Source organism: Pygoscelis adeliae, unplaced genomic scaffold, assembly GCF_000699105.1.
Source record: "Pygoscelis adeliae isolate BGI_AS28 unplaced genomic scaffold, ASM69910v1 Scaffold318, whole genome shotgun sequence".
Classification (NCBI taxonomy): domain Eukaryota; kingdom Metazoa; phylum Chordata; class Aves; order Sphenisciformes; family Spheniscidae; genus Pygoscelis; species Pygoscelis adeliae.
Window position 1 is genome coordinate 2,514,558 of NW_008825430.1, and position 15,963 is coordinate 2,530,520.

Here is a 15,963-nt window from a genome sequence, read left to right on the forward strand (position 1 = left end):
TCCTGCCGGCCGGCCGGGGCTGCCCCCCGCCCCCCCCCCCGTGTTTCTTTTCGCCTTGTTCTTTAGCCGGGTGGTCAACAGCTGTCGGCTTCTCAGGCTTCCCACCTAGCAGCTCCAAGAAGTGCGGGTTTTAGGGACTGAACGCTACCTGAAACCCTTCACAGCCGTTACAAATAAAAGGAAACGGTGAGTTTTGCCCCACATCTCCGGAGACAAACCTGAGTATTTCATGTCGCTCCGTCTTTCTGGATGATCAAGCGCGCGCACAAAGCCACGGGAGAGGGGTACGATGAGGATAGCAGTGGCTCTTAAGTGAGAGCAACAAGTACAAGAATGAGTGAAACATGACCTACAACAAAAGGTTGAGGGAATTTGCACTGTTTGCACTAAAAAAAAAAAAAACAGGCATTTCAGAGGTGTCTTCCAGGCTTTGAAAGCATTAGAAGGGCTGCGATGCACCGGATGAAAGAGCCAGCAATGATTTGCAGGAAGGAGATAGACTGAAACAGCTCTGTGATTTACCAGCTAAGGAAGTTGTGCAACATCTTTCACAGGAGATTTTCAAGCGCTGGTACAACTGTCCCCTCCTGCCCCTTCCTGAAGGGCAGGGCCTGCCTCAGGGCCAGCGTGGCAGGGATGTGGAAGAGGCAAAGATAGCGGAGAAAGGAGAGGATGTGGCCAAGGTGGGAGGGAACAGGGAGAGGCAAAGAGGGAGAGAGCTGAGCTGCAGTCCAGCATTAGCAAATCAAAGCCTTAAGTGGGTAACCCACTGGCTTGAGTTGCCCATAAAGAAGAGGTTATTAGTTGTTACTACTGAGGAAGGAGGTTCCTCCATGCGTGGTTTTCCTTCTGTGCATTTAAGGACAAAGCCATGTAAAATGTCTACAGAGAACATTTCCCACTGCATTATGGCAAATTTTCAGTAAGCTGTTCTGTTGCTGTAAAAATCTGAATAACGTTTACCTACCTGTAAATAAGTAGTGTTTTGATCAATACAGATATTTTGATGATAACAGGCAAGCTTTTTTTCCCCCCAGTGACAATCTGCAATTCATCTTTATATCAGCAGCAGAACAGGCTTATGCATCTTGTAGATTTGCTAGGCTGCAAAAGTGTGTTTAACAATTTAATGTGCTTAAACAGTGAAAGATAACGGCACACCATGACACAGCTAATAATTCATATTCTATGCAGAATTGGTGTTTAAAAAAACCAGCTAGTACATTGTCCATCTGTGTGTTTCTATTTTGGTGCTGTTGTCAGAGTAACCATGACACTTTACGCCAACTACTGTCTCTTCTTCTGAATGTAACAAGATCTGGATGACAGATTAATACAGATTACTTCAATAAACCTATCGATTCTGTGATCTGTAAAGAGCTAAGGGTACGTACATGACAGTGTATTTCAGGCATGGAAGAAGTGTTTAACTTGAATTGCAAGTGCGTAGCCGCTCACAGGATCAGATTCCACAGGGTGTCCTGCCCTACCAAACACTAATCTCTCTCCTTGCGTTCCCCAGGAAAGCACAGCAGTTTTTATTCTGTCTGCAGCTGAAAAAAAAAAAGTGGGCTGAGGAGAAATACTAGGAGCACAATTTCCTTTTACTTAAAGTGTAGGTTTGGTTTTATCTCCCCTGCCTTGATGCACGTTTAAAGATATTGTGTAAACATCTCTTACATTAAACACATTCCCTGCAGTCCAGCAGGACTGTGCAGGTTGGAAATACCTGCGCTGAAGAGCCCTGATGTTAGCTCAGGACATGGGCAGCTCACATTCAGGACATCAGTAAAAACTTTTTAGGTCATCTTTATTGGCAACTTAAGTAGTCCCTAATTTTTACCATTAGCTTTAATGTGTAACCAAAACTAAAATCAGATGATCTACTCTCAAATTTCAGCACTATGAGAAAAACTAGATTTTATTCATATGTGTTATTTCCAATCCCAGGCAGAAGAAAACTAGGTTATAGAGACATTCGGAGCCTGAAGAATGACTTCAAAGCCCAAAAGATTTTTTTTTTCCCCAGTTTTAAACCTGAAATTCCTTATTTGGAATGAACAACACCGCTTCTACTCATAATCAGTGTAAGATACTGATAATCCACACCAAGAATTGCATCCTTTCTATACCACCATAATTATTTCCATCAGAGAAAAGAAGAGAAACACCACTCAAAAAAATCCCTTTGCCAACCAAAACATCAACACGAAATAAATTCTGTAACTCAGCTCAGGCATTCCTAAAGCATTTCAAAGCGTTAAGGAACAGAGACGTTTAATGTAGGCTTTGAGCACATTAGTTAGAAAGTGGGAACTGAAACTAAATAACCATTAGCACAGAAAAGAAACTGCTTGACTAATATTATACATATATTGAAATCCTTTTCAAAGGGATAATGAATTCCTTCCTCCTGCCTGTTCTCCACCACATACGCACACTTCTAAACACAAATTATTTGACTCACAAGGAAAGACATCCAAAACATCTTCCATTCCAAGGCCTTTCTCCTGACTCTCCCATTGCATTAAGTGCTACTTTATGGTTTTTTCATATTTATCAACCTCTCGGCTTTTGAGTAAACTTATTCCAACCAATCTGCCTTTTCTGTTCCTTTCCCTATATCTTCTTATCCAATTAAATTTGCTCTTCCATTAGTTTAACTTTGAATTACTGCGTAATTCTCTTTAATTGCGCATAAAATACCATAAACAGAAAATAGTTGCCTTGTTAGGTAGGCAGATTTGGAAGGGTGGCTAACAGCATTAGGTATTTAAGAGAAAGCACATTGCATAATTTTTAAAGATTGTAAAAGAGACGACTGCTTACTAAACAGTTATGTCATACAAAAATCAGTAAAGAGTGGATTCGGGGTTCATTAATCAATACACAAGCTTCAAAGGGATGAAGGAATTTTTAATATGTTGTATTGATTTCTAAGAACTAAGAGCGAACACTGACCCAAATACTGAACGTAAATATATTTCTAAGAAATTTAGTGGGCGGTAGAGTAATAGGGCAGAATAAAGCAGGTGACAAAGGAAAGGAAGTGGCTTAACCAAATAAAATTTTGCCCCGTCCTATAAGGTGTCTCTTTCAGTGCTTCATATTTTCACGGCTTTTTGGCTGGAGCCTGGAACAAGACAGCAAGATAACACTGTGAAACCTCTTCATTTAAGTGACACAGGGAACGTTGTTACGGAAACCTGCCGTCTCTGTGAGACACGCACACACGGCAAAGGTGAGGACATGTGCAACAACCCAATGGGACCTCTATCTTCTGGCAAGAAAATGATCCAAAACATAGAAAGACTGGTATTTAAGAATTATTTATTAATACAAACACACGTCTAGCAACTTTTCCCCATGTACTAACAGCCTTATCGGAACACCAGTAAACATCAAACTATGCCAGCAAGAGACACCCTAGTTCACTGGATATTATGCAGCGGAGAGAACAGCCAATTCAAATGCATTTTCAAAGGTGATGTTTAAAGTAGTTGAAAGAAACTAGTGAAAGCCTTCCTCCTATGCCATTATGCAGCAAGGTCGCGTTAGCACACATTAATGAAGGACCGTACACCCTACTTTTGAATTGTATTTTCAAACTTGTATCATGCCCTCAAAGGTATTGAGTCAGGTTTTAATATTTCCCAGTGGTAGAGACTGCAGGGGTAAACCTGGGTAACTGCATTTAAAGGCATATTGCTTTCATCATTAATATGCAGCTTCAGCACATGTTGAGGCTGGACTTTCAGACTTACATATATTAGATCCATTTTTTTAAAAATAGATTTCGTCTGGAATAAGTGCCATTGTTTTGCCTGATCTACGAATCCTCAATTTCAGACAGCTCACCGTGAAGAGATTAGTTACTGGTTATCAGTATAGTCTTCATTCACCTTTAGACTCAGCTCAGGTAAGTCACGTAAAATGTACATGTCTTTCTTAAGCACCAGCAAGATCAGATGCATGTAAATACACCATTAAAAAAAAAAAAAATCCTGTAACCAAACACTTTTTCTAGCTCTTTGATGAAGAATCTGAAATTAGTTAGTCATCCACTTGTACAGGCCAATGTCAGCTTTAAAAGCATACCAAATTCTCTCTCAGTAGTTTAAATGTAAATTTTAAGTCCTATTTTTTTTTTAACTTTCAGTAAGCCAGAGCAATCATACTAATTTCAGTTTAAAAGAATGGATTATTTCCTTCCACATTACTTAAGATGAAGGTCTAAATATATACATATATATTAAAACATATATATTAAAACAGTAAAAGACATAATTCAACTTTTTTTTTCGCACCTGAATTAGGGTGGGCCCTTAGTAATAATAACCTTGATTTTGTTCAGTTTGGATTTATATGCACATATCAGAGGAAACTTAAAATTTGTTCTAAAGAGAATACTCTTCCCATGTACATTATTTTAATAACAAAAATTAATAATCAAAAAGGTTCACTGAGTAAAGTAGTTTCAATACAGCTTTATGGCCTTGATTTCATGAGTAATTTACTGCAGAGGTCTCAACAGACACCTCAGAGTTGTTGTTCTTGTCCATCTGTTACTACTCTCTTCTAAATGGGATTAAAACTAGGTTAAAAGAACTGCCTCCCGTTTGAACTACGTTTTTGGGTAACATTTTAGGATTTTGGTCATGCTAACGGGATGCACAGAAACAGGACGTATGGAACAAGTGACAACCGCAAGGTGTTCGGTAGCTATACTGCAACGCTTGATAAGCCAGTCAGGGCTGGGGTTAGGCGATGCAGAGTCCAATGCGCACCACGCCATGGGTGCCCTTGCACACCCCACTCTCCCTGAAAGGGCACAGTTTTTCATTGTAACTTGAGTTTGCTCATCTATCAGTTCCCAGGTGAAGACAGCAGTCCTACTTCAGTATCAAGCACCTCAAGTTGGGAGCTTTTTTGGCACAAGAACACATCCTAGTAACGTCCCTGCCGACTGAAAGTGCTTTCCCTATTTTCTTTCGTGTTCCCTTTCTCTACATAGCATCGGGAGAAAAAGGTCTTAATGGACATCTGGTGTAGCCATGGTGACCTCCTGGCATCTCAGCCTGCGGAGTCCAGGAGAACACCACTCAAACCTCCTCAGGCACAAGGAAGTCTTCATGACTTTCAGTTCCAACCCATCCATACTATCCCAACACCTGGCAGCTGAATATCAGATGGATCTAGTTCATTTCCCTGAAGTTTTGGCAGCACGGTGGACTGAAGGCAAATACCCTTTTACTACTGCCATTTTGTATAAACTCTAAGTTTTATTTATTTGTTCTGTGTTCCATGGAGGTAGCATTGGATGCAGCAGGCCTCAGCATTTAGAACATCTGCAACCTCACATTCATCGGGGGGGCAGGGAGGAAAGGCACCATCTCGTCTTCCAAACGTATATGTGCCATCAGTCTGCAACTGCTGAAACCAAAGCTGGCTTTCTGGGTGGCTCCATACTTTCTGAAAACAGCTTTGTAAGCCACTGCAGGAAGAGGATACTACCATCCATTAAAGTTACATGGGCAATCTGTGTCTCAAAGTCCCAGCTTAGTCATGCATTTAAGTGCCCAATTTCCTCCATATACCAATTATGCACACATTACAAGTACTTTCCAATTGATGTCAGCAAAGCTGTCCTGTGCATTGCAGATAACAAACGTTAACATGTTCTGCTCCCTGCTCGCTCCTCATAAACATATACCACATTGCCTCTCCGCGGCTTCTAAACCTGCCTCACTTGTACATCTAATTTGTCTGTAGTTCCCGATCAGCCTGTTAGCCTCTCTGACCACCTTCCCTGGAGCATGAAGAAGTAAGCAATAACAAGGAGACTTTATGCTTTCACGTAGCAAAGTACAAAACTGCTCAGAGCTGCATGTGGTGATAAGTTTCAGTAACTCCACAGCTCAAGGCTCTGTTGAGGAAACAACTCAGTTGTTGTCCTCCTCAAACAACTGGCCAACAGGCCTGTTCCTAGGGAGGACCTATTCTGTACAGGACTAAGAAACCTTCTACATATACACCGTAACCACATGAATGTCAACAGGAAAACCACCGATGGAGGTAACCTGGGCCTTGTCTGCCAGACCAATCACTGTGTATGAAGAAAGGGCAGTTTGTCTGCGGAAGCCCAAGCACCAACCACTTAGCGCACCTCCTTAGGCGCACAGGGACTTCAGCTGTAGAGGTAAGCATCTAAAATTTTGAATTTCAAGCATTAAGTGCTACTTTGGGTCTAAACTTTGTTGATCCAACCCCTGTATTAAGACAGAAAGGTACATAGTAAGAGTGGTACTACAATTGCAAGGAGTTAAAAATGCAAGTCTCCACTTTTTAAAAATACATCAATAAGAAATATTTATTCCAAGCAGTCTTGTTTTCAGAAAAACATTCTATTTATGGTTAGTCTTTGTTTTCTGCCCTGAAGCCAATCTGCAATCTAATGAACCAGAATTTTTTTTCTTTGGGGCCTCCACACCTTTGACATTAACACTTCGTGTGCGATTCACCTGTCTTACAGATTTTAGAATGGAAAGTCTACCTTCAGGAGCCATAAACTAGAAGCATAAGCTAGTAAACCAGAGTACTGCAAGTACTCTTTTTAATCAGTCCCATTGAAGAGTTCGTTTTCCTGAGAAAAGAAGATACAAACGCTAGGAAGGAAGATCTAGCTTCTCCCTCCTATTCCCGGAGTGCCTAACTTGGTCTGAATGATTTCATAGCACAGTGCTTTAAACAACTGCCTGAGGTTCTTGACTAACCGAGTCTGCAGAACCACAAAGTATCTGGAAGCCTTACAGAGCCCACTCACCAGAGGAGATCTTTTTGACACCTCTGTAACACAGCGCTGTTTTCTTCCTGTAGTTCATCTCGTCTATCTCCACAGCGATTATGCGAGGCAGACAAGATCGTTCTTACCTTCAGCTGTTGGGTTTTTATGGCAGTCTCACAGTGCCGATAGCAAAGTAAATCCAAACACAATCAAGAGCAGCCATGTGATCATCTTCCACTGACAGATTTGATATTTTTTTTTCCAGTGTTACTGTATTTAGTAACATATAATGAATTTCATGAACATACCTCCATGGAATTTAGCATTGTCAAATCGTGCTTGTTCTTGCTGGCACAGTAAGATAAAGGGTATTTATTAATCTCTCAAAAATTTTTTGTCTATACAGAGTGGAAGCTACAGAAGCACCTGATAGTCCAATACGGCAAGAACATACAAAGGAATAGCACTGCACGCCTGGGTTGCAAGTTACCATATTACAGGCTAACTTGGAACATAGCATGACACCACGTAATTGTTATAAAGCTGCTCTACAGGAGGTAAAAAGACATACTAGGTTGTGAAAAAGCCAAATACCTTTTCTATGTACTGACTGCGGGTTTATGTAGCATTATGGGACAGTCGGTAAAGCCTAGCAGGGACATCAAGGGATAAGACAGACAGTATTTAAAATAACAGTTACTCCCCCCGCAACTTTTTTTTTTTCTTTTTTAAAAGGAAGCAAACAGATACAGCATTGCTGGACTACACATAAAAGACTTGATTCTGCTCCGCTGGCAAGTCATTTTACTTCCGACTACAGAAAGAAACCATAAAAAGCCATCAAGGCAGAGCAGTAATGTTTCATTGCCACATTGTATTGACACAAGGTCTTCACAGCCTACGGTGTAGATTAAAGAGTTTGATCCTTTGGTCTTATTTGCTGTATTTTATTCCAGTCAAGCTCAAAAGCCACCAAACAAACAAAAAAAACCCACAATGGAGTGCTTGCATAAAGCAGACAGAAAAGACGATGTAAAATTGTGCTCTCTAGTGGAGAAATTTGATTTCGTGCAATGAAAGTTCAAGCCATTGTGATCCATCCACTTAACCAACAGGTTTTCAGTGTAGAGAAAACATGAAGATTTTCCACAATACGAGAAGAGCGCAAATGCCTAGTTCAACAGATTTATTATAACCAAGATAGATTTATACTGAGTTACATGACAGATTACAGCTAGATAAAGTTTCTAAATATACAACAAAAAAATACCTAAGTCCTAAAGCATGCTTTTACATTTGTTTAGATTTTAAAAGTAATGGCACCTATAACACAATAGCAAAACGTTTCTTTTTAATGATGTGACACTTTAATATGGTCCTCTATAATACTATATAGTCTGATGAAAATAGGTTAGTTTTACACCAGACAGTGCTACTTTGCTTACATAATGAAAACTAGGATTTTTCTATAAATAAGGGTTTAATAACATAATTCTCTGTTGATTTATTTTTAGAGAGAAGAACTAACATGATCACCAACTCCTTTATTTCTAGTTACGCATACACCACTAATCTTAAACATACTGAATGGGTCTTCAGGAAATACTAACTCCTGTTCAATTTGTTTTCTTACAGCATTAACAAAATACAACCCATTTTCTTCATGACAGCTGCCCTACCACTATTTTTTCTGGGCAGGTATGGACCAATGAATGCACGAACTCAATTTAATAGCAGACGAATTAGAATCTATTCTTTAAAACAACTTGGCCGCTTTACGCTTCCTCAACAGTATACAGGATTTAGCTTCTTTGAACTCCGTATCTTAACTAGGTTGTTGGAATAAATCTGAAGTTAGAAGACAGAAATATGAAAGACTTTAAAAAGCTAAATGTACAGCTAACTCGCTAATTTTAAAATATATTAAAATTTGGCGTGTATTCTAATTCAAGAGTGAGGATCTAGCAAGTCATGGATATTACATTTCTCTTATGTCATTGCAGAATGTTATGATCAGCTGTTGACTGTTACAGAAAGTAACATTCCCTCTTCCTCTTTGGCCCTTAAAGATGAAATATAGGAAGGGGGGGAGGTTTTTTTTGAATGCATACAGAAACACAGAGCTACCTTTCATGTTTTAAGTTCCCTAGTATATTCAGAAAAGACAGCCTAACAATTCGGCAAAGCCAGCAACCTAGATTTAAGAAGTATCACAATCCACAAACAGAATCATACAAGTTAAAAGATTTGCCAGCTAGATGGGTTTTTAAATAGAAAAAAATTCATAACTGATCTTACGCCTAGAGCAAGAAGGAGGGAGTTCCACTGACTTCCAGCATAACTGGTGCTGATATGGCAGCAATTTTAACACTTGTATTTAGTTAATCCCATGACAGCAAGCAGATTTCCTAAGTTTCTGCACCGGTAGTCATTCAGAATTTTAGGCTGGGGAAAAGTTGTCAGTGATTGGGTAAAAGAAAAACCTAGCTCTACTTCAGCAGTTTTGTCATGCCGCTTAATAGAAAAATTAATAACAACTAAGTGATAAACTGTAGTTTGGGTATGGCTCAATATCCGTATTTATGAAGTGCTGGAACTCTGCAAGACACCGTTTCCATTTAATATTCTCCTGCAAGTTTTCACAATATTCTTTAAGTTTCTGTCCTTCACATGGCTGTATCACTTAAACCATACTTCTTATTTAAACCACATGCAAGAAAAAATTTAGTTTATCTAAAAAACAAAACAAAAACCACCTCTCGAAATTAAGGAGCCAGAAAGACAAGTGAGATACCCCTTGAAGTCCTATGTAGTTACTGTAACAGATGATAGGTAACAGAGAGAGTGACCTTAGATATGTTTAGGTTAAAATTCAATAGTAGCCATGCAAAATTTACACACAGTTGTGAGCATATTGTAGCACCACTCGAGGTTAACTGGTACATATTATTAGCTCTGTTGTAGTAATACCTGTCAGTCACACTACTGCATGTATGGAAGGGAGGCAGCCCAGTAATTGAGAGAAATGTCTTGTTTTTCTAAGCCTCGTTTGAGAGCGGGTATGTTTGCAAAACCTCCATTTTTAGCTACAAAAGCATTATCACAGCAACGCAGAAGTTTCACTGGGTTTTGCAGACTCGGCTAACTATATTACGTTAGAGTTCGTTCACCACCAAAAGACATTAAAAAAATACCCAAGTACAGCTCAGTAGATTTATGCATTAGGTTGTAAGCCATCTAAAAACCAGGTCTAAAGTTACATTACAGGCTACGAGATCCTACTTAGCAATTCAGTTTGGCCCACGTAAAAAGTGCAAACATGTGATATCTTCCAATTAAATCAACCTCTGCATTTCTTGACAGGAGAAAGAGACAGAGACCAAAACCCCAGAAAATTCATACTGACTTCCAATCCCATCCTACAAGACAACTTTGTGAGTTTTTGGGACACAGCTAGGAAGTCGTCCACGGCGACAAATTACAGCTGCTACTACAACTCTACTATGACAGACCATTTTAAGGATAATTTGCAGTAACTCCTTCAGAAGCTATTGTGCAAAGAACACCAAAGCTTGCACTGACCTATTTATAATTCAAGTACTCTCCCTACTCCACGATAAAGAGGTTTTTGAGAATGTGGAAGCTCAGTCCAGGGGGTCCTCCTAAGACAGAGCAGATTTCAGCCTTCTCGGTTTCCTATATCTCGACAGTTGCAGAAGTGCCATTTGTGTAGCCACCTTTAGACTTCATGTGGTCCTGAATTGATACAGCCTAGAAGAAAAGTTTATTAGAACATGCATCTTATAAAGTCTGGTTGCCAGAGCAATTATTAAAAGCATCAGTTTGAAGAGGCAAGTGAGCCGTATGTTTACAGTGCTGGGTCCCAATGGTAGTAGGGAGAAATAACAACTAAACCCAGAATTGTTAAATACTATTTTAAGTCAGTGCACGAGATGGGTCTTGCTATCCAAAATCCACTTATTCTTACATCCCTCACCCTGGCACAGCTTTGACTTCAGGGTGATGTGTTATCTGGACCTAGTATCAAGTGCATCCACAGAATCCTTATCCAAAAGGTTCTCATCATATGTAAAGATACTGGGGAAATAAGCACTTCTTGTGGAATATATCTCCCACAGTATCTTATGTTTACAAACCAAAGGACAGTTCTGTTCTGACGCTATTCTATTGATGGGGGAAAAAAAAAAAAAGTCAGATTTCTCTCTCTCTTAAAATCATCTAGGATTTTATTAGCTACCTGCTCTACAGGTTACTGGGTGCAGATTTCTGCTTACAAAAGAGGTGCACACTTACTGAGGAATAGTCACTACTCATCTCTCTTGCCCCAACATGTGCAGTGTGTACAAAGTTCATTGGTTCTCCTATCATATTCCGGTCCAGTCTCCGACGCCTCTTCTGTAAGAAAGAGAATATTGTAGGTCTCTATTCAGAAAACGTGAGCAGCTTTGAGACAGAAACAAGCGGCTGAGTTAAAAAAAAAAGAAAAAAAAAAGACAGTCAGTACTGACCCCTAATGACTCCTCACGGCAACCGGGCTGGAGTTTCAGACTGTTTGCAGTAAGACAGGGTTAAAGTCACTTTTATTACTGTATTACTGCTAACTGAATTTTAGCAAAAACTTCCTTTACCGTTGAAAAGTCAGGGCCTGAGAACTGCAAACAGTCATATGGGCAAAGTTTCCGGCAAAACACACATAGTTTAAACATAGTTTAACAGGTCTGTTTTTAGCTGTTGCATTACTTAGCCCAAACTAATCAAAACAACACGACAATGAAAGTGTTTTCCACATAACTGAAAGACAAAATTTCAGATCTGATAAAGGGTGGCGGTTGTGCATCTACCTACCGGCTGGGGCTGTTCACCATTGCACCAGTTAAAACAAACCAGGAATTCAGTCATTATATTTTGCAGTAGGTAATAAGTTCTTGTTAAGTGTAATTATTCCTCTGGGAGTTAAAGCAGTTCGAGGACCAAGATGCAGTTCCTAAAGCGCGTTTAGGAATAAATTGCTTGTGCAGATTTGCTGGTAAAGATCACAGAAAGCATCTGATGAGTACACCTGCAAGGAGATTATTATTTAAGCTTATACCAAAATATATCAAAGTCTTGTAACAGTTATTGAGCAATAGACATTTCAGAAAACTAAAACAAGACTGTAAAATTCTTAAACGTTCCTGGACAGAAGAGTAGCATCAATTTAAAATCAGTATGTTCATGTCAGAAATCAGGGTTAAGAGCTCTGCACATTTACTCCCAGGCAGACAGTAGTGTAAGTTCTGGTTTCTTCACAGAAGTGTAATAAAAGCAATGCTAGAATTAAGTCAGGTCTTGTTTAACAGTCTGTGATCCGATTGTAAGCAGAGCTAGCCAATGCTTATGAACTACTTAGTATTTCGAAAGAAAATAGCTTTGAAGCACAACAGATTGAATGCTTATCATTTACAAACAGGTGCAAAAGAAAGTTTCCTTCTTACGTCTGATATAGTTATGCTTCTTAGACATAAAAAAGCTCAAAGTAAAGAGTATTCTACAACTCCAAAAAGCCCTTAAAAGAGAAAAAAAGAGCTTTGTATATCAGCAACAGAAAGCATTCATCAGAGAGAGCCTAGAGCTTCCCAGAATGTATGAAACTATTAACACGGCACTCCTGAACTGGGGACACGACCAGGAAACTCACTGACTGTAAGTGCCCTGAAGCTATGATAATAAAACCAACTTTTTATGGTTACTGACTTTTTTTTTTTTAATATCTTCCTTCAAATCGAGCCCAAGACTATAGAGTAGCCTTTCATATCAACTTTTTCATACCCCAGATCATTAAAACAGTATTATAACATGTTAATGATAGAGAAGGTGGTTGGTTTTTTTTTTTAAAGCTTACAGCTCAACAGAAGTTACAACTTCATCAATTTGGCCTTTCTGAACCCCCACTGAAGTCTTCACAACCAAACAGCACAAGCTTCCCCCTTCACAGGCGTTTCTTATGTTGTCCCACAATGATGTAATTAGCACATCTGTTTCTTTCACCTTTGTGATTTTCTTACACTTCATCCCTTCTCACACTTCAAGCAGATCTTTTAAATTTCTGCCATTTATCTTTCAAAGCATTTGTTATGTTTGCCTCAGCATTAGGTGGCCTATATGATACATTATTGCAGAATGTGTCATATATTATTCCATTTTATCCTGGGTGGTTTTAATACAACTCATTATCTGGCTCAATAATCATTTTTCACCTCACTTCATCCTCTCACAACGGTCTTTATCACCACTGATGCCTTGTTTGGCTGCAGCAAAGAGGGGACAGCGGCCCACACAACCATAAGAACACGCAGAAGCCGAAGCTTTTGCCTACACTTCACATTAGCTGGAGATTTTTTGGGTTTATTTCATGTTAAGGAGACTGTATCAAAGCTAAGATTGTCTTAAAAATCATAAAGTGTGTCACTGTACACTAATAACCTATTTTGAAGGCAGATTGACTGAGGCGAGCATCAAATTAGATAGAGAAACATCCCCAGCCCAAAATAACAGTTGAACACCCACTCTCCCCCCGCTGTACCCCCCAGCATTTGGCCATCTACCTCCGCGGGGCTCCGTGCGTACCTGGGCGTTACCTGCTGCTCCCAGGGAGTCCTGACGGGATGGTACGTCCTCATTCAAGCTCTGGCACGCAGCCAGCTCCCGTCTTGGCAACTCCAGCGCGTTTACAGTTCATATTCCTGGGTTATAATTAATCCTGACTGCTAAGCAAGAATGCTTCACTGTGATCCCATACCCTGCGACGGTTCCTTCGCTCTGTAAGGTGCTGCAGAAGTCCGCTGTGCACTTCACGCTTACCTACAGGTGTCAGAAAAGCAGAACGGAAACCAAAAACAGCGCCCTAGTTTGGCGTCGGATTTGTGCAGCCGCGCAGTTTTCTCAGCACTATCCATACAGCCTGTGGCTCACTTCCACCCCTGCGGCAGCTCTGCAGGTGTCCTCCTGGCACACAGCAGCCCTGGACGCCTTCCTGTTGTGTTTTATACAACAGAACTCTTCTTTTCCTCTGCAGGAGTCAGAGTATCATCCTCCAGGACAGGAATGTCTGCGCCAGGGCGTGGGACACCACCTTCCTCCCAGAGACTCAAGGTTTCCACACTAACTGGAAGAATTTAAAAAACATCTTCGTGTGTTCAGGCTCGCCCAGGACTAATAAAAGTCAACAAGAATCCCCAAACGGAGGAGAAAACAACATTTTGTCACTGTTGGCACGCAGACCAGAACTGGACAATATCCTGTTGTTCTTTCTCTCTATTTTTCACCATAGCAGCAGTATCATCGAGGAGACAGAGACAAAGGGCCAGGGAAACGGCTAGCACACGCAGACACAGACGTTGAATGCGATGGGCAGGATGCACAGCCATTCTGGAGTGCGTAGCCTTAAAGCGCCCGAGAGCTTTATGAATGCTTAGATATACTTCACTGAGCATAACACTCAATTTGTTCTATCATTGCTGTGTATGAAAAAGCGTCCAAAATATTCTTGTATTTTACTTACAAAATATCCATCCCAGATGAAGTGGAAGATGTTTGCCTGAATCAAAACAAAAGAATCCTCCCTTTCCATAGACAAGGGAGACGCACGGTAATCTTGATAAACACCACCCACCAAACATATCTGTTCTTCTCAACTGGCCTTTAGACTCAAGGTCTGATCACGACAAATCCTTGACTCTGAGCTGTTAGTGAAAGACAACGAGCGTAAAGCTAGCATATATTATCATGTCAGACACAGGCTACCATCACCCTGCCCTGACCGAGTTGCTAAATTGTGGTAACAGAATCTGAGTCCAGTTGTTGCCATTTTCATCCCCGCTCTGTCAGTACTGAATTTATGGGAGAGAAGCATATTTCAGCCTAACCGCCTTTCTAAAAACCGCTGTGCTTCTAATTTGTTCATTATCCTTACTTTGCTCATTTGATATTTACATCACGTTAAAATCCTGAAACAGTTGTACGTTTACATATTGGAATGGCAAGGTATGGTAAAAAACAGTGCAACTTGTATTTCTAGGTCAAAAAGTAGTTTTGAACACGAGACTTGAAGAGTGCACCTTCCTTGGTGAAAGGTGAAAAATAAAAAAACAATGAATTACCGAGACTTTGGGAGAACCTTGGAGCCAAACAGCTGAAATCCTGCTGTAGAGTGAGCCTAACTGCTTGGAAATAGCATCCTGATTTTACTAATACATGTACAGACTCCAAATTTAGTTTGAGATGCAGCCCTCAAACTAAATAACACTCTTATGTAGTATGATTATATATTGGCCTTCTGCCGTCCTGAAGCTTCATAGAAAGCTGAGAATAGGGTTTTATCCGAGACCTCCATTAATCTAGGTGTGTTGGTATTGATAATCTGAGGAGTTTGGGTGTAGTCTCTGAGAAGATTTGAAGCTTCTCCTTTTAAAAGCTAAGTAGACACACACATTAAAACAAACAGCAAGGCAGCTCCTCTAAGTGGAAACGAGCTTAGTCACAAAATGAAAAAAAATGCATTTTTAACTAACTGTCCGTTCCCCCTCAAAAAAGAAGAAAAGCCAAGAGACCAAATTATGTGTTCTGTTTGGAAGTTAAAAATAACCGCGAGAAAAATCAACTGAGATTTGCCTGGAGTCTTACCAGAGGGAAATTAGTAAAACTCACAAAAAGATGAGAAGCAAGCTGAATGAGTGGCAACACACCAACCACTGGTACTGTAAACGCGTTGAACCGAGTTACTAGCTTGTCAATTATGGAATTTAATGTTACTAGGAAGAGTGAGTGGGGGTGGGGGGGGGAAGGCTGTGGCCGTAAGTTTTATTTCTTCATAGAAGGGAAGAAGTCTTAACGAGAAGAGGTGAAGTCCCTCAGGTGCAGCAGCTTCCAGTCCCGCGGTTTTCGGGGTTTGCAGGAGGCCCAGCAGCGGCAGCCCGCAGGCGAGGGACAAACGCAACTGCCGAGGCAACGTGCCCTCCTCCAGTCACGGCAGTAAGGAACCGCCCTTCTGCCGAGACCTGCGGATTACAGGAGGTAAAGCCTCCACACTAACCTTCCCAGCCAAATTTCTACACGCCCGTTAAAAGACCCTGATTTCATGGCCCGAGGACGGATTTTGACCTTGAACGCGGAAGGCGCTT

The 15,963-nt window shown here is 40.5% G+C and overlaps 2 protein-coding genes across 2 annotated transcripts in view; one reads left to right on the plus strand and one right to left on the minus strand.

Annotated features, from left to right (window-relative positions):
* Nucleotides 1-10,371: 10,371 nt before the first annotated feature.
* Nucleotides 10,372-13,464, minus strand: LOC103922741 (CDC42 small effector protein 2-B-like). The gene is made up of 4 exons (XM_009330930.1): nt 13,412-13,464; nt 11,651-11,864; nt 11,099-11,200; nt 10,372-10,555 (listed from the first exon to the last, which is right to left on the minus strand). Exons 2-4 carry the CDS (start codon nt 11,702-11,704, stop codon nt 10,481-10,483), a joined length of 231 nt encoding a protein of 76 aa, XP_009329205.1. The 5' UTR covers nt 11,705-11,864; nt 13,412-13,464; the 3' UTR covers nt 10,372-10,480.
* LOC103922785 overlaps nt 13,450-15,963 on the plus strand; it is a 6,785-nt gene continuing 4,271 nt past the window's right edge. Inside the window, exons 1-3 of the mRNA XM_009330986.1 lie at nt 13,450-13,497; nt 14,115-14,217; nt 15,738-15,856. Coding sequence (XP_009329261.1) covers nt 13,450-13,497; nt 14,115-14,217; nt 15,738-15,856 — 270 coding nt within the window. The remainder of the gene's footprint in view (nt 13,498-14,114; nt 14,218-15,737; nt 15,857-15,963) is intronic.

Excerpts from the sequence above, each read along its gene's own strand:
- LOC103922741 (XM_009330930.1), bottom strand. The coding sequence starts at position 11,704 with ATGACTGAATTCCTGGTTTGTTTTAACTGGTGCAATGGTGAACAGCCC. Across the intron at positions 11,201-11,650 it reads ATGGTGAACAGCCCCAGCCG|AAGAGGCGTCGGAGACTGGA; the intron begins GTAGGTAGATGC and ends TCTTTCTTACAG. Across the intron at positions 10,556-11,098 it reads TGAGTAGTGACTATTCCTCA|GCTGTATCAATTCAGGACCA; the intron begins GTAAGTGTGCAC and ends CTTTTCTTCTAG.